Source organism: Microcaecilia unicolor, chromosome 7 (assembly GCF_901765095.1).
Source record: "Microcaecilia unicolor chromosome 7, aMicUni1.1, whole genome shotgun sequence".
Classification (NCBI taxonomy): domain Eukaryota; kingdom Metazoa; phylum Chordata; class Amphibia; order Gymnophiona; family Siphonopidae; genus Microcaecilia; species Microcaecilia unicolor.
Window position 1 is genome coordinate 52,881,331 of NC_044037.1, and position 24,328 is coordinate 52,905,658.

Genomic DNA, 24,328 nt, shown 5'->3' on the forward strand with positions numbered 1-24,328 from the left:
GTCACCTTCTGTAAAAATCCCATATAGAGTGAGAAAAATTGACCATGTCATTCCTCTGCTTTATGAACAGCAGCATAGCTCCTGGTGTCTTTCCAAATTCAGTTCATTTCTTTTGTTAACTCTTTGTGCCTCCTTTACTGAACTGGCACACTACCTGCAAGTGCACATTCCTACATGGCCCCAGCAGATTTTCACAAATCTACCAAGTGTGATTACTGATTACCCTCCCAATGGTGGATCTTTATTTATTTATTTTTTTAAATGTAATCTTTATTGATCTCCCATGGAAATCTTCTTTCACATCATCAGTTCTACTCCTCTGATCTCCTTCCAGGTATTAGAAGTGAACCCGATTAAGACATCCTTTAAAACATGTCTGTTTTATCATGCTTTATAAAGTGAAGTGGGGGGGGGGGGGGGGGATGGGTTCTATGGTGCCCCTGGTTTCAGCTGTATTTCCTTCATCCTGTCTCAATGGCACATTCCCCTTACATGTGTATTAGCTATCCCTGGGTATCTTGTCTAAATTATCTGGTATGTTTGTGTAGTTTGTTTCATAAAGTACGCTATTATAGATGAGGTTTTTTTTTTCCTATTGTAAACTGTCTTGCTGTTGCCAATGAAGGCTGGTCTATCAAATGTGTAGTAAAAACGTAAACCTTAATGGAAAAAAAAATAAAGGAATTGTTTTCAGTGCACTGAGGGATGAACAGACCAACCCAAACAAGAAAATATATAGAGGTAGACCACCCCCAATTACGAGTTCCCTGTAAGAATGGGCTTGTATATCAACATCCTGTACCCAAAACTCAGGTTTGTCTGTGAACCGAATTCTCTCTTTCATGCAAGTAAGCCAGTGATGTAATCGTGCGTGTGCAGCTAGTTTTTACAACAACACATACAAACAAGGTCCTGTGGTTAGACAGAACAGACGCAATACTTCCCCCTGCGATCTTCATCTTCGAGCAGGAAGGAAGGTAGCAGCACAGAAGATCATTCCTGAAGCTTTCTTGTCCTGCTAAAGCATCCAGTAATTAATTGCACGCCCAGGAGATCTGCAGCGGTTAAATGTCCAGTTGTGTTTTTATGACGATTTGCGGTTCGCTTCTTGCAGTGGACGCGTTTTTGTGGAGCACTGGCCATTGTAAGAAGGTAAGACGCAATTTGCATGCTTTCTTTGGAAAAGTGTGAGAGGGCTCCGAAGTAGGTGGTCAGCAAGGAGGACGCTGTCCGTGTGGCGAGCCTGCGATAATGAAATGAATCACGGGGTGCATTAGGTTGATTCCGCCTTCTGCTTCTAAAGTGACTGGGGTAACAGTGGAAGGGAGGATTTCGTCTCCCGAGGAAGCGGAGTCACTGTCTAGTCTTCTTAACCGCCCGTACAAAATTGTCCGCGTATCCATTGCCAACTGCGGACAACGATGGGGTCGCCTGAGTACGTTAGGTGCAGACTGTAAAACTATTACACGGAGTTCAATCACATTATTACACCGGCTTCTTCTTTTTTTTTCTATTTTTTGTTCTCCCTAGCAGATGTTTATAAAGATATTTCCTAATTCCCGCCCAGAAGCTCACTTTTCCGTGTTTCTATGTTTCTGGAGATAAGGAAATTCTTCTAATCAGAGAACAGGGTGGGGCAAAAGTTGATTAGGAGTTAAGTGGAGTATAATGTGCCACATTGCATATGAGTAAAACAGAAACCAGCCGTTAGCGCAGCTGGGCAGAAACTGGGTAGGGACTTTTTTTAAAATCAGTTTCGTAGTTCTATTGTAGGAAATCATTGAAATTGTACTTTCACGGTTAAGAGAAGATGTAACCCAATAAAGCAGAGAAGGGGGCCTTTTAGATGTTAAAAGAGAAAGTTAAAGCTTTGAAGAGCAGTTTTCTATCAAAAATGAATTTGGAACTGTGATGGTTCATCCTCTTCCCTCTGGCATAACAGTTTAGTTAGCCCATCTTTGGTGTAATTTGCAATCAGGTTTTTGCACCCTGGAGAGCTAAGGCTCAATAATCAAGATAGGCATTATTAGTAGTAATTTTACAAGTAGTAATAATAGTAGGGTTAAAGTGGTTAGAGCAGTGGGCTTGGCATCCCGAGGTGCCCAGTTCAAATCCCTGGGATCTTAGACAAGTCACTTAATTCTCTTTTCTCAGATACAAATTTAGATTGTGAGCCTAACTCACCTGAGCTACTACTGAAAAAGGTGTGAGCAAAATACAAATACAACTCAAAAATAAACGTGTTTTCTAATAGGGTCTATAAAGGAAGGCGCATGTACTACTAATACTACTACTTGACATTTCTAAAGCGCTACTAGGGTTACGCAGCGCTGTACAATTTAACATAGAAGGACAGTCCCTGCTGAAAGGAGCTTACAATCTAAAGGACAAATGTACAATCAGTCAAATAGGGGCAGTCTAGATTTCCTGAAAGGTATAAAGGTTAGGTGCCGAAAGCAACATTGAAGAGGTGGGCTTTGAGCAAGGATTTGAAGATGGGTAGGGAGGGGGCTTGGCGTAAGGGCTCAGGAAGTTTATTCCAAGCATAGGGTGAAGCGAGGCAGAATGAGCGGAGCCTGGAGTTGGCGGTGGTGGAGAAGGATACTGAGAGGAGGGATTTGTGGTAGGTTTAAAACAAATCGGAGAAAGTTTTTCTTTACTCTGCGCGTAGTTAGACTCTGGAACTCATTGCCGGAGAAGGTAGTGACTGCAGCTAGCCTTGCTGAGTTAAAGGGGGTCTGGACAGATTTCTGAAGGAAAAGTCCATTGATCCTTATTTAATTTGGGGTTTTTTGCCAGGTTCTTGGGGCCTGGATTGGCCGCTGTCGGAGACAGAGTGCTGGGTTTGATGGACCTTTGGTCTTTTCCCAGCGTGGCAGTGCTTATGTGCTAATGTCATTATCATCTAGCGCACCCCCATACATGACCCCACCCAGTCATTCATCCCCTCCGTAAATACACCATACTTTAAAGTGGCAGGTATGGCAATGGATATGTTAGTGTCGGCAACTGAATCTGTCCACATGACTCACTTAACATCCTTCCAAATAGATCTGAAATGTATTAGGTAGGGAACAAATCCAGGAAGGATAACCGAGAAGACAGTAGCTGGATATAGGAAGAGATTTTAAATTGAGGATATACAGTGAGAAGAGTAAGAGTGAAATTCAAGACAGCAAGGCAGAAAGTGCAATGCTGCAGAGTGAGAAAGCAGCAGAATAAGCAGGAATTAAAGTATACCTGCAGACGGGCAAGCTAGTAGCCTAGTGGTTAGTGCAGTGGACGTTGATCCTGGGGAACTGAGTCCAATTCCCACTGTAGCTCCTTGTGACTCTGGGCAAGTCACTTAACCCTCCATTGCCCCTGGTACAAAATAAGTACCTGAATATATGTAAACCGCTTTGAATGTAGTTGCAAAAACCACAGAAAGGCAGTATATCAAGTCCCATTTCCCTTTCCCTATTTCAGATTCTACATGGAATGTTGCTACTATTGAGATTCTGTTGCTACTATTTGAGATTCTACATGGAATGTTAATGTTGCTATTCCACTAGCAACATTCCATGTAGAAGCCTGCCCTTGCAGATCAGCAACGCGGCCGCGCAGGCTTCTGTTTCTGTGAGTTTGACGTCCTGCATGTATGTGCAGGACGTCAAACTCACAGAAACAGAAGCCTGCGCGGCCGCATTGCTGATCTGCAAGGGCAGGCTTCTACATCAAATGCTGCTAGTGGAGGAGTAGCCTAGTGGTTAGTGCAGTGGACTTTGAGTTCGATTCCCACTACAGCTCCTTGTGACTCTGGGCAAGTCACTTAACCCTCCATTGCCCCTGGTACAAAATAAGTACCTGAATATATGTAAACCGCTTTGAATGTAGTTGCAAAACCACAGAAAGGCAGTATATCAAGCCCCCTTTCCCTTACATAATTTTAATCCATTGTTTTAACACTTCTGCTTTTCTAAAGTGTGAATTTCAAATGGCATGCATTTCAAGCTCCTGTGGGGAAACAGTGAACTGTAGTGTAATCATTAGTTATCTCCACAAAAAGATAAGAACTGTGTAGCTGGAGTGACCAGCAGAAGAAAGGAGGTTTTAATGCCCCTGTATAAGACGTTGGTGAGGCCCCACCTGGAGTATTGTGTTCAGTTTTGGAGGCCGTACCTTGCAAAGGATGCTAAAAAAATGGAAGCGGTGCAAAGAAAAGCTACGAGGATGGTATGGGATTTACGTTCCAAGACGTATGAAGAGAGGCTTGCTGACCTGAGCATGTACACCCTGGAGGAAAGGAGGAACAGGGATGATATGATACAGACGTTCAAATATTTGAAAGGTATTAATCCGCAAACTAATCTTTTCCGGAGATGGGAAGGTGCTAGAACGAGAGGACATGAAATGAGATTGAAGGGGGGCAGACTCAGGAAAGATGTCAGGAAGTATTTCTTCACGGAGAGGGTGGTGGACGCTTGGAATGCCCTCCCGCGGGAGGTGGTGGAGATGAAAACGGTAACGGAGTTCAAACATGCGTGGGATATGCATAGAGGAATCCTGTGCAGAAGAAATGGATCCTCAGAAGCTTAGCTGAAATTGGGTGGCGGAGCAGTTGGGGGGAACAGGGGGTGGTGGTTGGGAGGCAAGGATAGGGGAGGGCAGACTTATACGGTCTGTACCAGAGCCGGTGATGGGAGGCGGGACTGGTGGTTGGGAGGCGGGAAATACTGCTGGGCAGACTTATATGGTCTGTGCCCTGAAAAGGACAGGTACAAATTCAAGGTAAGGTATACACATATGAGTTTGTCTTGGTCAGACTGGATGGACCATGCAGGTCTTTTTCTGCCGTCATCTACTATGTTACTATGTTACCTATCCTGCAGCTCTGGGTTCTGAATTTCAAACTCAGGGTGAATTATATTTCAGTAATACTGGCTTCACTAGCATATATTTCCAATTACACCAGAATAACCTGCATATTAATCAATTCATTCACAAAGTATATTTTTTCTTTTTTAATTTGCAGTGCTCAGTAGTGCTGTAGTGCCTTTTACCATAAACATGGAGTACGACATCAGCTGCCAAACATGTTTATGGTAAAAGGCACTACAGCACTACTGAGCACTGCAAATTAAAAAAGAAAAAATATACTTTGTGAATGAATTGATTAATATTCAGGATATTCTGGTGTAATTGGAAATATCTGTACAAAGATTGAACACCAGGTTAGAGTTGAATTGATCCCTAAGTATTAAAGTGTTCACTATCATATAACCGAGTACATACAGAAACAGACACCAAGCAGAGAGATGGGATATGCAGCAAAATAGCTACTGAGAAAGTACTTTCATAAAGCTCATTTTACCCACACACCAGAAATGAAGAAAAGCTTTAGTATGTCAAAACTGGGGACAGCTATTTTCATAAGCAGCTCCTCACAGAAAGAAAGATTTTGACTGGCATTGTAGAAAGGATGTTTAAATTGGAATTGAGACGTCCAGATTGGGATGTGACATGTTCTACTAGCATTTTAGGACAGGATCTGCCAACATAGAGCCTGTTCTAAAAGGGAAAGGGGAAATGGGACTTGATATATCACCTTTCTGAGGTTTTTGCAACTGCATTCAAAGCAGTTTACATATATTCAGGTACTTATTTTGTACCAGGGGCAATGGAGGGTTAAGTGACTTGCCCAGAGAGAGTCACAAGGAGCTGCAGTGGGAATTTAACTCAGTTCCCCAGGATCAAAGTCCACTGCACTAACCACTAGCCTACTCTTCCACTAGCAGCATTCCATGTAGAAGCCTGCCCTTGCAGATCAGCAACACAGCCACGCAGGCTTCTGTTTCTGTGAGTCTGACGTCCTTTTCTTCAAATTTCCTGCTGAACTCTTCACGCAAGTGATCCGTTCCACAATTCAATACAAAGGTCTTTTTTAAGACCATTTATACACTATTCGCCAGTATTTCTTATTCTGGATCATCATTAGCTGTCTACCTTAGTATTTAGACTCCTGATGCAGGCCCTTTGGCCGAAACATAACGGTTGTGTCGAGTCAAATATACGAGTCAAATATACTAATTAATAAAATTTGGTTTTAGCTTTACTGTGATCCAGTCTCTGGGACTCCTGGTTTTGTGCCCACTTTTTGTTTGTTTTACAAAGTATCCGTGGGTCTTCTTTGAGTTCTCCACGCTTTGTGGATTCTCTATAGTCTGACGTCCTGCACATATGTGTAGGACGTCAGACTCACAGAAACAGAAGCCTGCACGGCTGCATTGCTGATCTGCAAGGGCAGGCTTCTACATGGAATGTTGCTAGTGGAATAGCAACATTCCATGTAGAATCTCAAATAGTAGCAACAGAATCTCAATAGTAGTAACATTCCGTCTAGAATCTCCAATAGTAGCAACATTCCATGTAGAATCTCAAATAGGGAAAGGGAAATGGGACTTGATATACCGCCTTTCTGAGGTTTTTGCAACTACATTCAAAGTGGTTTACATATATTCAGGTACTTATTTTGTACCAGAATATAGCCAAGAATGGCCATTTATGTGTCACGAGTGACGGGAACATCCATTTTAGAACTGTAAACATATGAAATGCCAATATACTCGTGTGTGTGTGGCAGAACATAAAAGGTTTTCTCAGCAATTATAGAAAAATAGATGTTTGTTTTGTTCTGGAGCTGTCAAAGAGTTGAATATTTTTTGCTAGTTGTACAGCTGCCAATTTACCCAGTTTCAGGAGAGAGACTTTTTGGCCAGTCCTGGTTTATAGCACAAAACAAAGTGGTGTCTGTAGTCCCTGATTCTACCCATTGAAATCAGTGCTGCAGGTCTCCTAATGCAACAGGATAAGGTTAGAAGACATCCAGGACTGGCCAAAAATCTCCTTCCTAGGACTAGATGAATGGAAGCTCTGCAATGTTGCATGGGGGGTGGGGTGGAGACATCAAACCCTGGGGGATTAAAGGGGTGACCTTCCCTAATTCCTCAATATAAACACCTTCCTAAAACCTAGATGTCCTAGGTAGCAGATGTAAATCTCAGCATCGATCTGGTTGTTCAGTCCCCGTCTGAAACAGGGAATATGCACTTATTTTTTAGGCCCACCCTAGTCCAATACAAAACATGCCCAGACCACTCCCCCTTGTCATATGCATGTTCACTTTTAGACGTTTAAATCCCAACTTCGTAAAATGGGGATTTAGGTATTTATAGAACATGTCACATCCCGATCTGAATGTTTCAATTCCAATCTGTGTGCTCTTTCCAAAAGGCCACTCAAAATCTTGCTTTATGTAAGGAAATTGCTCTCCTCAGGCTTGACATACCAAGACCTTTCAGCATGTTAAGAGTGGAGGAGTAGCTAATGGTTAGTGCATTGGCCAGAAGACCAGAGGAACTGGCTTCAAATCCCCCTGCAGCATCTTCTGACCTTGGGCAAGTCACTTAACCCTCCATTGCCCCAGGGACAAAAAAAAAATACCTGTGTATAATACAGGGGCGTATCTGCGTGGGGCCTCAGGGGCCTGGGCCCCCGCAGATTTCGCCCTGGACCCCCCTACCGTTGCTCGCCTACCTTCGCTGGCAGGGGACCCCAACCCCCGCCAGCCGAGGTCCGCGTCCTCCTGCCGCTGCCGGCTGCCTTTAAAGAATTTCGTCAGCTGGCGGGGGACCCCCAACCCCCGCCAGCCAAGCCGAGGTCCTTTCATTTTTCCACTGAAGCTGGCGCCGACGAAAGTTTCTTTTGAGTCTGATGTCACTGCACGTTGTACAGGATGTCAGACTCAGAAACAGAATGAAGCTGTTTCTGAGTCTGACGTCCTGCACGTACAACGTGCAGCGACGTCAGACTCAAAAGAAACTTTCGTCGGCGCCAGCTTCGGTGGAAAAATGAAAGGACCTCGGCTTGGCTGGCGGGGGTTGGGGGTCCCCCGCCAGCTGACAGAATTCTTTAAAGGCAGCCGGCAGGGGCAGGAGGACGCGGACCTCGGCTGGTGGGGGTTGGGGTCCCCCACCAGCGAAGGTAGGCGAGCAACGGAGGGGGAGGGTTGGCAATGGCAGCGGCTGGGGGGAGGGGGATCGGCAATGGCGGCGGCGGGGGGGGGTGGGGCTATAATGTGCCCCCTCACTCTGGCCCTGGCCCCCCCTACCGCCGCAGTTCAGATACGCCCCTGGTATAATATGTAAACCACTTTGATTGTACCACAGAAAGGCAGTGTATCAAATTCCTTTCTCTTCCCCTTTGCAATATAAATGCCAGTTTATACAACTGTAAAATGAGAATTGTGCTTCTAAAATGAGCACCTTTATGTGCAGAAATAGGGCTTTTGAAAACTGCCCAACACATATGACTATGTTTAGACATGGCTTATAGAGGATACACACAGACCACCTAAGGAAAAAATGAAAATGCATCTACTCTGTGCTATTTATAAAGGGAGACATGTCTAACACAGGGCCCCTTTTACTAAGCTGCGTAGGTGCCTATCCAGCTTATTTTCGAAAGAGAAAAACGCCTATAGTGTGACCTAAATCGGGAGACAGACGTTTGTCTCGCAAAGGCGCCCAAATCGGTATAATCGAAAGCCGATTTTGGGCGTTTCCAACTGCACTCCGTCGCGGAAACGAATAAAGTTGACGGGGGCGTGGTGGAGGCGGAACTGGGGGCGTGGTTATCAGCGGAGGAGAGATGGGCGTCTTTAGCTGATAATCGAAAAAAAAAAAAGGCGTTTTGACTGCGATTTTGGGTCACTTTTTTTGGACCCTTTTTTCCACGAACAAGTCCCAAAAAAGTGCTCCAACTGCCCAGATGACCGCTGGAGGAAATCGGGGATGACCTCCCCGGACTCCCCCAGTGGTCACTAACCCCCTCCCACCAAAAAATCCCCACTTTAAAAACTTTTTTTCCAGCCTCAAATGCCGTACCCACCTCCATGACAGCAGAATGTGTTCGATCCTCTCACAGCCTTTCCCTGGGTCAGATGTGGCTCTCAGGTGCAGTACAGGGTCACATCAGCATTGCATTGTGGTGGGTGTAGGGTATTGGGCTCTGTGATTTCATTAGCTTGTGTTACAGTCTCACGATGTTGGTAGTTGGTAGGCTCTTCTCCCATGGTGCTTTTCCCCCTGCCTATGGGTCAGAGTGTGCCCTGTTGTGTTTCCTGTTGTAGTCCATGCGGTAGTGGCCATTTTTGTAAGCCAGTTTTAGTTCCCTTTCCTGTGTTAGCCACGTTACAGAACTTAGTTCTTCTCTTGAATGTGGCTGAATGAGGGCATTGTACAGCATTCTGCCAGCTGTGACCTACTGCTCATCTCAGTACCAGTGAGACTCGTTGCCAGTGGGGCACAACCTCTGATCTGCAGTTAACTGTGAGTAAAGGGGGTTATTCCAATAAAGGACGTTTTTGGAGAGATTAGTCTTCAGGTGTCAACTGGTGTGCCAATGTTATATAGCAGCAACCAGTCCTAGAGGCCTGCGTGTATGCAGGTCCCTGGAGCACTTTTAGTGGGTACCGCAGTGCACTTCAGCCAGGTGGACCCAGGCCCATCCCCCCCCCACCTGCAACACTTGTGCTGGTAAATGGGAGGCCTCCAAAACCCACTGTACCCACATGTAGGTGCCCCCTTCACCCCTAAGAGCTATTGTAGTGTTGTACATTTGTGGGTAGTGGGTTTTGGGGGAGGGGGGTTGGGAGCTCAGCACCCATGGTAAGGGAGCTATGCATGTGGGAGCTTTTTCTGAAGTCCACTGCACTGACCTAGGGTGCCCAGTTGGTGTCCTGGCATATCAGGGGGGCGAGTGTACTACGAATCGTGGCCTCTCCCATGACCAAATGGCTCAGATTAGGACGTTTTTGAGCTGGGCGTTTTTAGTTTCCATTATTGCTAAAAAAAAAACAAACGCCCAGCTCAAAAACGTCCATTTTTTTCGAAAATACGGTTTGGCCCGCCCCTTCACAGACCCGTTCTCGGAGATAAACGCCCATGGAGATAGGCGTTTCCATTCGATTATGCCCCTCCACGTGCGCCAAACATGTGCCAAATTGGAGTTACTGCATGGCCCTTGCGGTAATTTCAATTTTGGCACACATCTGCTATGCGTGTCTGAAAAATATTTTTTTATTTTCTGGCTCTTGTAACGGATGTGTGCCAAGTGGCATTTGACACGCGTAGACCGCTAGGTCAATGGCTGGCGATAAGGTCTCAGACCCAAAATGGTTGCACGGCAATTTCGATGTTGCCACACATCCATTTTCGGCAAAAAAAGAGAGGCTTTCAAAGGTGCGCTAAAAAATGGATCGGCATGCGCCAGAAACCTGCACCTACACTACCGCAAGTCATTTTGCAGCACGCCTTTGAAAAAGGACCCCCCACAGAGTCTTAGATATGTCTCCAGTAGCACACAGGTGTTCTCACATATATTAGAGCAGGTGTAAGCTATTTTATAAACGTGCTGAGCCATATCCAAATCAACCTACTCTTTGCCCACAGGAACACCTGCCATGTAGATTCATATTTCTGTGCATGCAGACCCCCGGGGCAATTTCATAAGAACCTACCTAAACATCTAGAAAGTGATTCTACATGCTTGTGCCCCTTAAAAAATTATCCCCATGTTGGGGTGGAGAATGCACTTATATGTATACTAAGGGTATGCATGCAAAAGTCTTTCATTTTGTTTAGTTTCCTATGTTATTTATGGGATCTTTAATTTCATTTGGGGATTTTTTTTTTGTGTGTTTGTGTTTTAATATTTTGTTTCATGGGCAATGTCATCATTAGTGTTCACTATTGCTCAAATAGTATGTACTGTTGCTCAATAACACACCCTATAGTTTAAATAGCACGTACAACATGAGACGACATGGGAAATGTTATTGTTATTTTAAATGAATGCACCTCCCTAATGCATACTTATGGCATTCCAGAAACATGCACATGTGGTAGCTTTCAAACAAAGCACATGTATGCAATATCTGAGGGTACTTTTTACTCACACTACATTGCTTTTCTCTTTAAGAACATAGAACATAAGAGTAGCCATACTGGGTCAGACCAATGGTCCATCTAGCGCAGTATCCTGCTTTCCAAACAGTGGCCAAGCCAGGTCACAAGTCCCTGGCAGATCAGAGTGTTAAGGGGCCCTTTTACTAAGGCGAACTGAAAAATGGCCTGCGCGCCTGCAAAAAAGGCCTTTTTGGGGGCCAAAAATGGACGTGCGGCAAAATAAAAATTGGTGTGCATCTATTTTGGGCCTGAGACCTTATTGCCACCCATTGACTTAGCGGTAAGGTCTCACACGTTAACCGGGTGATAATCATCAGCATGCGTATACTGCCGATTACTGCCCGGTTAGCGGCATGTGGTAGAAAATTATTTTCTGCTGTGCGTAAAAATGAGAATTACTGCCTGGGGCACATGGTAGCCAGGCGGTAGTTCTAATTTGACGCACGTGGTATGCGTACAGGCGCCTATATTCCTTAGTAAAATGGCCCCTACGTGACTTGGCTGAGGTCATACAGAGCTTGCAGTGGGAATTGAACTCAGGTTGCCGGGATCAAAGCCCATTGCACTAGCCATTAGGCTACTCCTTTTTTTTTTCTGGGTAGTATGTGCACAAGTCTGCACATACTATTTCTGTGGTGCTTTTCATGGCCGGCAATTCTATAAAGTGTGCTAAAACTTAGGCACCAAAATGCTGGGTGCTAAGCAGAAATTCAATAATGGAATCTGGGCACCCAGAGTCCATTATAGAATATTAGCATAAGTCAGCATTTATGCACCAACATTTAGACACATCTACTTACGCCATGCCTATGGCAGGCGTCAATGCGCACACCTAAATGCTGCGTGTTGGCAGATAAATGGCACTATATGCACACGTAATTGTGGGACATGCCCATGCCTTGCCCATGCCTTGCCCATACCCTGCCCACTTGAATGCCCTCATGCATTTGCACTATGAAAATTGTGCACTAAGATTATAGAATACTGCTTAGCTCTCAACTAGCACTTGCGTGCAAATCTGTAATTTTCACGAGCATAAGTGCTAGTAGTCTATAATCTGAGCGCTCAAATGAAGTGCACCTTTAGGTGCTCACATTATAGAATGATGGGGTTAGTGCTTTTTTTTTTAATGGGAATGCATCTGTGATGCACACATATAGTTTATACATGTATTCTCCATATGTGAGTACATGTGTGCATATATGTAGGGGTGTGCAGTCAAACCGTTTCGTTTTTTTAGTTTCCCATGTCATATAGGGGAATTTTTTTTCTTTCTTTCTTTTTTGGCTTCATGGACAACGCTACAAATAGTATAAACTCTTCATGAACAGTGCGTACTCTTTCCAAAGAGTGTACACTGTACAGGTTTTTTCTTCCTTTAGAAACAACTTGAAATGATATGAACCCATGTGGTTTCAAATGAATACCCATCTTTAATATGTTTTCAAAAGCCCAATTTCTGCACATAAATACTTTCTTCATGCACAGAAATTTCTTTTGAAAGTTGCCCTCGAAAACAGCAGAAGCAAATTTGTGTGCGTATTTTAGTCTTTGAAAATTGATGTTTAAAGCCTATATATGAAAATGACCTGCAAATTGTTCACACATGTGTATTATTTGAAAATTGCTGCATTGATGACTTGCAGGACTCGCATCCCAGGCAGCATAAAGAAACTGAAATTAATAAAGAAAAGAACTGACAGGAAAACATTAGTGTCAGAATGGGCTGGGCCAGTTTTTGAAATGGATCATTTATTCCTTCCTGCATGGTAGCTGGACCAGCTGAAAACAGTACTGCACGGTTCTGAAAGTTTTTGCACTCAGGTGCCTCTGCTCTTGTACTGATCTCAAGATCTCTAGAGAATCATAGGCAGGGTTGGATTAAGCCCAACCCTAAGCACAGCCCAACAATGGTGCCCCTCAACCTCTCCATTGCTTAACTGAAAAGACATTAAGACTCATTAAGTGCTGAGAAATATTATTATTGTACTACAAAACAAAACAAAACATCATATATATTTATAATGTTTAGGAAAAACACTGAAATTTGTGTTGCCTAACGGGTGTGGCAGATGACAGTGAAAGAGTTAAAGGCATGATAGCTAGGGGAAAAAATTCTGTGGTGCCCTGTTCCCTTCCCTTGATGCCCTAAGCACATGCTTATTTTGTATAATGGTTACTCCAAGGATGGCCAGAGGGGATTCTGGATTTAGCTTACACCTTTTTCAATAGCTCAAGGTAAGTTGCATTCAAGTACAGTAGGTATTTTTTAACATCCAGACACAGTAAGTATGTGATGCCCACAGCAGCTGTTCCTGCTATCACCCAGAAAAAATATATGTATTAGGCCAGAGCCAGGGTAGCCCAGACAATTCTAACACTGATAGACACAGACAACGTCAATGGCTGTTTCAGTTTAACAAGATTTTCTTCAAAGCTTCATGCATCAGAAGGAACAACGTTGGATTTAGATCCATTGATGGATGACCAGTCTTGAGGGGTCATCTTTTGAACAAATTGGTGTGGCTCATGCAGAAAAATTAAATATAACTTTGACTTGTAGCTAAAATACAGCACTCGGTACACAGACATTGTAGTAGTGCCAGGTCTAGATGAGACAATCCAATACAAAATCACCTCATAATACCCCGAGGTCAATTATGGCATGTTCCCACTGGCAAATAGATGTGGATTTAGATCAAGTTTCCCATACTGCCACATTCCACAAATAATTGCTTACTTAGGAAAAGTTAATTTACCTAGTAAATAGCTTGGAATCTTATTTGCAAAAGACTCTTGTCATGCTTGTGGAATGATGGGTTTGTTTTAATTAGCATCCAGTGATCTAGATCAATGGTTCTCAACTACTTTCTGTCACGAAAAATGCTCATACGTGTATCACACTGCACAATACAATTTGCCAATGAACTAAAAGAGCCTTAACAGTACTTTACTGTTAAAAATGATATGGTGTAAAGTTAAATATATTCTTAACATTAATTTTTAGAAGCTGTTTTTCAAATTAAAGTTATTAATTTTTTTTTTCATGAAACTTTTTAATCATTGGATTACCCTAGTGGTTAATGCAGTGGACTTTGATCCTGGGGAATTGAGTTTGATACCCACTGTAGCTCCTTGTGATTCTGGGCAAGTCACTTAATCCTCCATTGTCACTGGTACAAAGTAAGTATCTGAATTTATATAAACTGCTTTGAATGTAGTTGCAAAAACCTCAGAAAGGTGGTATATTAAGTCGTATTTCCCTTCCCTTTCCCTTTTTCACTTCATCAGTGAGAAATCTGAGACTGATATGCTGCAAGTAGGTTTTGAGCTATTTTGGAGACCACGTAGAGCAAAACTAGAACATTTCCACTTACAATTCATCATACTAAAAATATATTCACAATTTTGGATCATTTCTGTAACAGCGACACAAAATCCTTTCACTGCCAGGTGTTTTGTGAGGTAACACAAAGACCTAAAAAAAATAATACTCAGAACCTTTGCAATAAACTTACCATATTTATTTAGATTTTGCTCATGCTGTTTTCAGTAGTAGCTGGAGGTGAGTTACATTCAGGTAGTTTGGATAGTTCTCTGTCCCAGGAGGGCTCACAATCTAAGTTTGTAGCTGATGTAATGGAGAGTTAGTTGACTTGCCCAAGATCACAAGGAGGTGTGGTGGGGTTTAAACTGGCCAATTCTGGATTGCAAGACCAGTGCTCTAACCACTAGGCCACTCCTCCATGCCATACCATAGCAACACAGTTCCCAGGACTTAAACAACAGTAACAACCCTTACAAGGAAATGCAGCAATGCAAATATAGACCACCACAAATGTGAAAAACCTCCTGTTGGAAACACTGAACATGACATCCTGATATAGATCCCTGTACATAAGCGACATACTAACTAACAGAATCTGTCACCTTCACCCACACAGAACACAAACTGACTACTTTATATCCAGCTGAATATTTACCCCTGTGTTTTTTCTGCAGGTTTCAGTTCTGTTTTCCTATATGTTGGCAATTTTCATGCATTTTAATATCAGTTTTTTAACAGTAGGTCCATAAAAATATACAAACCGCAAACTGTTAACTAAAAACCCTCAGAGTGATGATTCACATTTCGAATCATATCACTTGGGGGAATCTAGAAGAATTTTTTAAAGGCAGCATTGAATAGTTTTTCCTCTTAAATTAGAAATATAAAAACCCTTATCATTTGGGCATAATAGATATACTGAGGTAGTAAATGTGATCTACTGAGCAAAAGGTACTAAAAGTGTATGTGACTTGTTTATACCATAAGATGTAGAGATATCAACTGCATAATCCTGCAAATTTCAACCTCATGTATAGAGTAATTACGTCTTTAAAAAATGAGAAATATTTATCAATAAAAAGGTATGTGTTTCAGAAAAACACATTTGAAAAATAGCAATCTTAAAACATCTAAATCTCTATAATCCATTGAACACTACAGATAAACTTTTACATAGTCCCTTTCTACTGACAAAAATGAAAGTTACCCAGATTTACCTCTCCAAATTTGTATAGCCTTTATCTCCATTATTTGTAACCCCACTTTTGGTACTTTTTTGCTCAGCGGGTCAGAAATAGTTTAAAAAATCAGGATGCATGTGCACTAGGTCAAATTAGCCTAAAAGATTAAATGATGTTACCGATATTTTATGTAACACTTGGAGGGGCATAATCGAACGTGAATGCCCATCTCCATGGGCGACTATCTCCGAGGACGGGTACGCGAAGGGGCGGGACAGACCGTATTTTCGAAAAAGATGGGCGTCCATCTTTTGTTTCGATAATACGGTTGGTGCCAGGCAAATGCATCGGATTTGGGCAGATTTGAGATGGGCGGTATTGGTTTTCAGCGATAATGGAAACCAAAGCCGCCCAGCTCAAAAACGAACAACTCTAATGCATTTGGTCGTGGGAGGGGCCAGGATTCATAGTGCACTGGTCCCCCTCACATGCCAGGACACCAACCGGGCACCCTAGGGGGTACTTGTAAAAAGTTTTTAAAAAAATTAAAATACCTCCCAAGTCCATGGCTCCCTTCCCTTGAGTGCTGAGCCCCCCAAATCCCCCCCAAAACCCACTCCCCACCAGTGGCATTCCTAGGGGGGCTGACACCTGGGGCGGATCGCCGATACGCCCCACCCCCCGGGTGCAGCGCCCCCCCCCCCCCCCCGGTGCAACGCGACCCCCTCCCCCAGCGAAAGGACACCCCCCCACCCCGGCAAAAGAACCCCCCTCCCCCGGTCGCACGCCACTGGGGGGTTGCCGCGCGCCGGTCAGCTTCGTTCGTTTCCATGCTCCCTCTGCCCCAGAACAGGTTACTTCCTGTTCCAGGGCAGAGGGAGCATGGAAACGAATGAAGCTGATGGTGTGTGGCACCCCCCCCCAGCGACGTACACCCGGGGTGGACCGCCCCCACCGCCCCCCCTTAGTACGCCACTGCTCCCCACAACTCTACACCATTACCATAGCACTTATGGGTGAAGGGGGGCACTTACATGTGGGTACAGTGGGGTTGGGGGGGTTTGGAGGGCTCCCATTTACCACCACAAGTAGGGGGGGGGGTGGGCCTGGGTCCACCTGCCTGAAGTGCACTGCACACACTAACAACTGCTCCAGGGACCTGCATACTGCTGTCATGGAGCTGGGCATGACATTTGAGGCTGGCATACAGGCTGGCAAAAAAAAGTTTTTAAAGTTCTTTTTTTTGGTGGGAGGGGGATAGTGACCACTGGGGGAGTCATGGGAGGTCATCCCCGATTCCCTCCGGTGGTCATCTGGGCAGTTGGGGCACTTTTGGAGGACTTGTGCGTGAAAAAAAAGGGTATAAAAAAGGCGGTCCAAATTCTCGCTTCTGCCGCCCTTCTTTTTTCCATTATCGGCCGAGGGCGCCCATCTCTCCTCGGCCGATAAACACGCCCCAGTCCCGCCTTCACCACGTCTCCGACACGCCCCTGTCAACTTTGTTCATTCCCGCGACAGACTACAGTTGGAGGCGCCCAAAATCGGCTTTCAATTATACCGATTTGGGTGCCCACGGGAGAAAGGCGCCCATCTCTCTATTTGGGTCAAAATATGGGCGTCTTTCTCTTTTGAAAATAAGCCTGTTGGAATCTCTCAATATGTGATTCCTTCATAGTGCGAGTCTAATTTTCCAAGAAGTCCTTTTACTAAGGTACGCTAATGGATTTAGGAGCCCTTTTAGTAAAGGGTTGCTGCGCGGCAATGGGTTTGCCATGTGGCAACCCGGAACTACTGCCGGCCCAACACGGCCACTTGTGGCAGTTCTACCTTGACTGCATGCCATTCTGATGATATAGAAAATAATTCATAATTGCTAGCATGGCGCTAACCTGGCGGTAAGTGCTTCCCCCCCCCCCCCCCCCCCCCCCCGCATGGCCACATGATTAAAATAATCTTACCGCATGGCCATGTCTTTTTAGGGGTTTTTACCTGCTGCGGTATAAAGGGCCCTGGCATGCAGCAAAAACAGCCCCTGCCGCTACTGCAGGACCCTTGTTACTGCACCTTGGTAAAAGGACCCCTTAACCCTTTAGTGTCCAATGTTCCCGTAATAAGCCATATGGGAACAGATTGATGGGAACACTGGACACTAAAGGGTTTGAATGCATGCTAAAGATCCCTTTTACTAAGCTGCAGTAAAAAGTGCCCTGCGCTCATTGGACGCACTACTTTAAATTTTAGCGCATGGCCATTTACTGCCCCCTTTAAAAATAGGCCTTTCTACCCGCCGCAGTAAAAAATGGCCCAGCACGTGCCAATTTCACACGTCCAAATGAGCGGCATGTGCCATTTTACTTGGCAGTAAGAGCTCATGCGCTATTCGAGTAGCAATCAGGCAGCATGCAGCAATGTGGCCGCAATACCGATTACCACTGGGAACGTCCCCTTGGTAAAAATAGAAAATTATTTTCTACCATAGGAAACAGTGAGCGCCAACTTTGGAATTATCCCTGGGTGCCTGCACAACCCCAGCAGTAGTGTCGATTTGGCGCATCCTACCTGTGCATTTACCGTACCACGGCTTTTTAAAAGGGCACCTAAATGCAGTATAGCCCATTATATTCCTAAGGGCTACATGGCATTTAGCGCATGCTAACTCAGTCAGCACACCTTAGTAAAAGGCCCCCTCTCAAGTTTTCTTCCATTCTGGATCTATGGATGACAACATTTTATAAATTAAACAGCGCTCACTGGCATTGGCTGAAGTCAAGAAGATGACAGTTAGCATCAGCATTGTAAACAAAGCATTATTTGGAGAGCTGACATGCAGTATGAATCAGGGGACATTCCTTGAGTTCGATTCCCACTGCAGCTCTTTGTGACTCTGGGCAAGTCACTTAACCCTCCATTGCCCCTGGTACAAAATAAGTACCTGAATATATGTAAACCGCTTTGAATGTAGTTGCAAAAACCTCAGAAAGGCGGTATATCAAGTCCCATTTCCCTTTCCCTTTTCTGATTGGCAGCAAATGACATTAGCAGTAAAGATGGATGAATCTAAATCTGGTGATTTGCAATCAAGGAAAAGTGGAAGATTTAAAAAACAAAAAATCCACAAGATGACCAAGGATGTTTTAAAAATTTATTCTCCAATGTAAAAATAGGATCCGTTGATATGAATGACCCAACACGGGCCATGTGTCAGCTATGAAGGCTTCTTCAGGGGTCCTCACAAATGGAAAGAAAAGCAAATATAACACATAGATAAACAATATGGTAATATAATATATATTTACATTATTAATAAACCACAATTACCCAATAAAAATATAAAATATGTATCCATATGAATGTATTATGAACTCTATTGAATCTATATATATAATGAAAATAAAATGAATAAAGTGTTAATATATTAAAAATGTGTGCATATAAAAGTGAACCCAACATGAACAAAAACTGTGACAATATTATATTAATGTAAAAAAGTAAATATGTTGAAAATATGTGTACACAAGAGTGAATGGTGATTCAAATGTGTGAGTGGAAAGATGAATCTTCCACTTTTCTTTGTTTGTCTGGTTTTCCATGTGGAAGAGTTGATCTTCTTTCCCTGGCATTAATTTGCAATCAATAACTGCAAATTGACTCCCAAACTGAGTCAAATCTGAGCCCAGTTCATGATCAAGACAAATGTGTATCAACCCTCCGATATTCAACCAGCAGTGGCCAATGATACTTAAGGTGCTGACTGTTTGTGGGCTGAATCTGATCCAGATATTCAACATCAGGCACTAGTACTAAATATCGGGTCATCCCTGCCAGCAGATGTTATCCAGGTATGGCCGATATTCAATTTTGCTACTCAGATAACTTTCCAGGCAAGTTAGGCCTGCACTTGCCCAGATTGTTATCCAGACATCGGTGATGCATAAATAATTTCTAGGGTCACTCCAAATCTGCAAATGTGCCACAGGAAAAACAGGAAACAACCCCCCCCCCCCCCCTATGGTGTATCCAAGGCACAAGAGGACAGAGTAGGGGGTGACTCAGAGTCCCTTTTACTAAAGGGTTGGTGTGTAGCAACAGGCTTGGCGCACGCCAATCTGGAACTACCACAGGAACACAACGGTAGTTTCTACCCCCAGCATGTTCCATTTCCGGCGACCAAAAAAGTTTCTATTTTTGTAGTGCTAATGCTTATCCATTGGTAATCACTGCCCGGTTGCCGCCAGGTTAGCACAGGAGCCCTTACCGCCACCTTAATGAGTGGTGGTAAGTGCTCCTCCCCCCCAAAAAAAATGGCTGCACGGCAAGTGGTTCACTTACCACATGGCCATTTCTTTTCCAGAACAACAGACTTTTACCTACTGCAGTAAATGGGGGCCTCAGTGCGCCTCAAAAACATGCTGAAACTAACACAGGTCCCCTTTGACTGCAGCTTAATAAAAGGACCCCTCAAGGACTTCCAGTGGACATATTAATATAAACACAAAGTTCATTAATTAAGCACCAAGATAAGACCCGACACGGGACTTTGTTTTGGTAGAAACAACCGCCTGCCTCAGGGGTCACAAACTGATTGGTGTAGAGACTGTATATAATGGTGCATGCTGCTAAAATGTACTACTGGATCAAAAGCAACACATCCAGCTTATAGACAAATTCTGTGCGGTGACAAATATAATACATATAGATTAACAATATGGTAATATAATATATATTTACATTAATAATAAACCACAATTACCCAATAAAAATATAAATTGCATATCCATATATTACTGATGAGATATTGCAAGAAAAAATGCTCTTCTGTGCACGTTTGGCTGATCTCCACTTCTATTGAAGAGCATTCATCAATGGGGATGAACATGTGGAGTATATGAAAAAAAAATAATCATGAAAAAAGTAAATAGAAGGCAAAAACAGAGTAATGTGAAAGTTAAATTATTAAACAGATCAACAGAAAATTACAGAAACAGAAATAAAGGATACATTTAAAAAAAGAGGGCTATAATGATAATGTAGGAAGAAGGAAGCCATTTTGTCATCAACAATAATTCAACATATTTGTAATAAGAATGCCCATAAAAGATAGCTTCATAACTAATTATTTCTTAATATTTTACTAGGCCTTAGTAATATCCCTACATATTATGAACTGATGCCTAATAAAGAACTGCATTCATCCCATGATGTTTAGGGGAACTCATTGGGAATTATCAAGTGGATTAATCCTAGTTTAACAGTATTAGAATTAAGTTAAGGCATAGACTTTACCCAGAAAATACACTAGTTAATATGAACATTGGTAAGTTAATTTCCACATTAACCAAGTCCCACATTTTCCCTAACTTAGGGGTCCTTTTACTAAGGTACGCTAACAGCGCACAGGAATATAATGTTTATTACGTTTATGGATGTCTTATCATTTAGTGCATGCTAAATTCATTAGCACACCTTAGTAAAAGGACTCCATAGGCAGTGGACCACTGGTCCAAGGCCAGACCACGTTTTGCCCAACACTTGATCAGCAATCAGAAAGCCAGGAGGCAGGGTTTGCTTAGCCCCTCCAAGGAAAAAGTTGTAGCATTGCTCCTGTTACCTAACATACATACTGATTTCAACACAAATCAGCAATAAGGATATCCATGAAAGTGATCTGTAAGTTGATTTATCATTATTCACATACAAACTATTTACAAAATATCCCAAGTCATAAGATGTAAGAAGCTATGGACTTTAATAAGTTCAGAATAGACACACAGTTTTATTTGATAAACAACAAGTCTTCATGAGTTATTACAGGTCACACAGAACCATTGCATTATGATCGTTGGCTATTTTATGTTCTTACTGCTCTGATCTTGACTTTTTCCTCTTTTTTTCCACTACAGAAAATCCTTTGTTCTTCACAGTCTGCTGCAGATGAATGATTACACTTCTCCAAGATGCCACATAACACATCTTCAAACTGCAGTTCTGTTGATGTGGCATTTCAGTCCACCCTGTATGCTACCACCTTCACCATCATATTTGTACCCGGTCTAGTGGCAAACAGTGCAGCCCTATGGGTTCTATGCCGATTTGTCAACAAGAAAAACAAAGCCATCATTTTCATGATTAATTTAGCTGTGGCTGATCTGGCTCATGTCCTGTCATTGCCCCTACGCATATTCTACTACATAAAACACCTGTGGCCTTTTGGGAACTTTCTTTGTCTTCTGTGCTTCTATTTAAAGTACCTCAACTTGTATGCCAGCATTGTCTTCCTCACCTGCATAAGTGTCCAGCGCTGCATCTTCCTCATGTATCCTTTCAAAGCAAAATACTGGAAGCGCAGGTATGATGTAGCTATTTGCATTGTTGTATGGATGGTAGTAGGGGCAGCTTGCACACCATTCCCAATCATGAGAAGTTCAGGATTATTGAAGAACAAGACCAAATGTTTCGCAGACCTTGGGCTTAAGAAACTCAGCGTTCCAACTACAGTCACCATGCTCACCATTGCTGAACTGTCAGGATTTGTAGTTCCTCTAGTAGTCATTGTGTACTGTACCTGGAAGACAAGACAGTTTTTACAAAATGAAGAGCACCTTGTTGAATACAGCAATGAAAAACAGAGAGCTCTGAGAATGGTCTTGACCTGTGCAGCGGTTTTCTTCATTTGCTTTGCTCCGTACCACATTAATTTTATTTTCTATATGCTGGTTAACCTGAACATTATTACAAGCTGTACAATCCTTAACAGTTCTACAAATTTTCATCCTTTTTCTTTGTGCCTTGCGAGTATAAACTGCTGCCTGGATCCAGTTTTGTACTACTTTATGGCCTCAGAGTTCCGAAACAAGATCTCACGAAATGGAAGCACTCTCATGCGTAGACGTCTAATGAGTAGGGAAAGCGCATCATCGATCAAGGAATAAAATAGCTAGCTTTCCAATGTTTGTATCTGTCATATTAACAGATATGTTTCCTCAAATGTGACTGTGTACTTGCTTATATCACTCAGGGACAAGAATCTGGATATGCGGGGAAAGTGGTTGACTTGGCAAGCATTAATCCAGCCCTAAACACAGTGCTCAGTGAATAAATTTGGAAATCAATGAAGAAAAAAAACAGAATATTACTCCTTAATAAAAACTGTAATTTATTAATTTCAGTTAAAAAAAAACTTTCACCAGTAAAGTATTACACAGTTTGCAGTGCACAGGCCCAGAAAGCTATTTTCCAACAATTCTAATGAATATTCTTAAGAGGAATTGTCATAACCCAAAGCTAGAAGCTGATTCTGATCTTTACTACACAAATGCTATCTACAGTCATATTGTGTTCTGTTATGTTATATTCTGAAGTGTGCTAAGAATTATACAATGGAGTAAACCCAATATCTGGGCTACTCACTTTTTTCTCCACAGCATCAGGGCTGGCTGAAGGGGTTATGACGCCCCAAACCAACTTTCAAGAGAGCAAAGGAATGTGCTGTCATTGCTGTGAAGGGTGAGCCAGTAAGGCAGGCTTTTGGCACCCTTGAACTTTGGCTCCCTTGCCCGACTCATGCCTTAGCCCAGCCCTGCATAGCATAATGGAAATTGATATGGACTGAATTTCTCCAGATTTTTGGCTATTCGTTTAGCCCATACATTTGCAGACCTAACATCTTTTTTTTAGTACAATTTTTATATACCACGCAGTATCACCAATATACCATAATTGCTCAATGTGGTTCATAGAACCACAAAAGTACATACTAAGACAGACTGAAGGCCCATCAAGCCCAGTATCCTGTTTCCAAGAATGGCCAAACCAGATCACAAATACCTGGCAGGATCCCAAAAGAGTAAAATAGATTTCACACTGCTTATCCCATGAATAAGCAACGGATTTTCCTCAAGTATATCTTCATAACGGATTGTGTGTTTTTCTTCAGGGATTGTTCAGACCTTTTGAATACTTTTCTATACTAGTTGTTTTTTTTATCATGTTCTCTTGCAGTGAATTCCAGAACTTCATTGTAGGTTGAGTGAAGACATTTTTTCTGTGATTTGTTCTAAATATACTTCTTAGTAATTTTGTTGTCTCCTAGTCCTTGAACTTTTGGAAAGAGTAAACAAGCAATTCACTTCTATCTGTTGCACTCCACTAATTATTTTAGAGCTTTATCATATCTTCCCTCAACTGTCTTTTCTCCAAGCTGAAAGAACACTAACCTCTTTAGCCTTTCCTCATAGGGGAGATGTTCTATCCCCCATGTCATTTTGGTTGCCCTTCTCTATACCTTTTCTAATTCAGAAATATCTTTCACGAGATGTGGTGACTAGAATTGCGCACAATATTCAAGCTGCAGTCACACCATAGAGTGATACAAAGGTATTATAATATTCTCTATTTCATTCTCCATTCCTTTCTTAATAATTCCTAACACAATTAAAACACAAATAAAACATAGCAGACAAACTGTGCATCTCATAAGTTTGTTACTCAGATGTTCAGGACCACTGAGTCATCACACTAAATAGGCCTTACCATTCTACCACTGGGCCTACTGTCAGCACAAAATATACTAATGAGATGGAAATAGTTATGTCTTCAGCAATTCATGAAATCTTTTATAATCCATGTCTATCCTCATCCTTGGGTACCACTACAGAAAACATTCTACTATGATATTTCACCCCTCTCACTTCTTTTACCAGTTGGAATGGACAACAAATTGTCCTCATTTGAGCTTAAATACCGGCTAGCCATGTATCTCACCAGTCTGCCTGCCACAAGCTTTGGCTTTCTATCTCTTCCTTTGATGGAATCAA

General features: G+C 42.7%; 1 protein-coding gene across 1 annotated transcript; it reads left to right on the forward strand.

The window, feature by feature from the left end:
- The first annotated feature begins 929 nt into the window (after positions 1–929).
- On the forward strand, positions 930–23,591 carry P2RY10 (P2Y receptor family member 10). Its single transcript, XM_030209275.1, has 2 exons — positions 930–1,152; positions 21,416–23,591. The coding sequence occupies exon 2, from the start codon at positions 21,470–21,472 to the stop codon at positions 22,442–22,444; it is 975 nt and encodes a 324-aa protein (XP_030065135.1). The 5' UTR covers positions 930–1,152; positions 21,416–21,469; the 3' UTR covers positions 22,445–23,591.
- Positions 23,592–24,328: the final 737 nt, after the last annotated feature.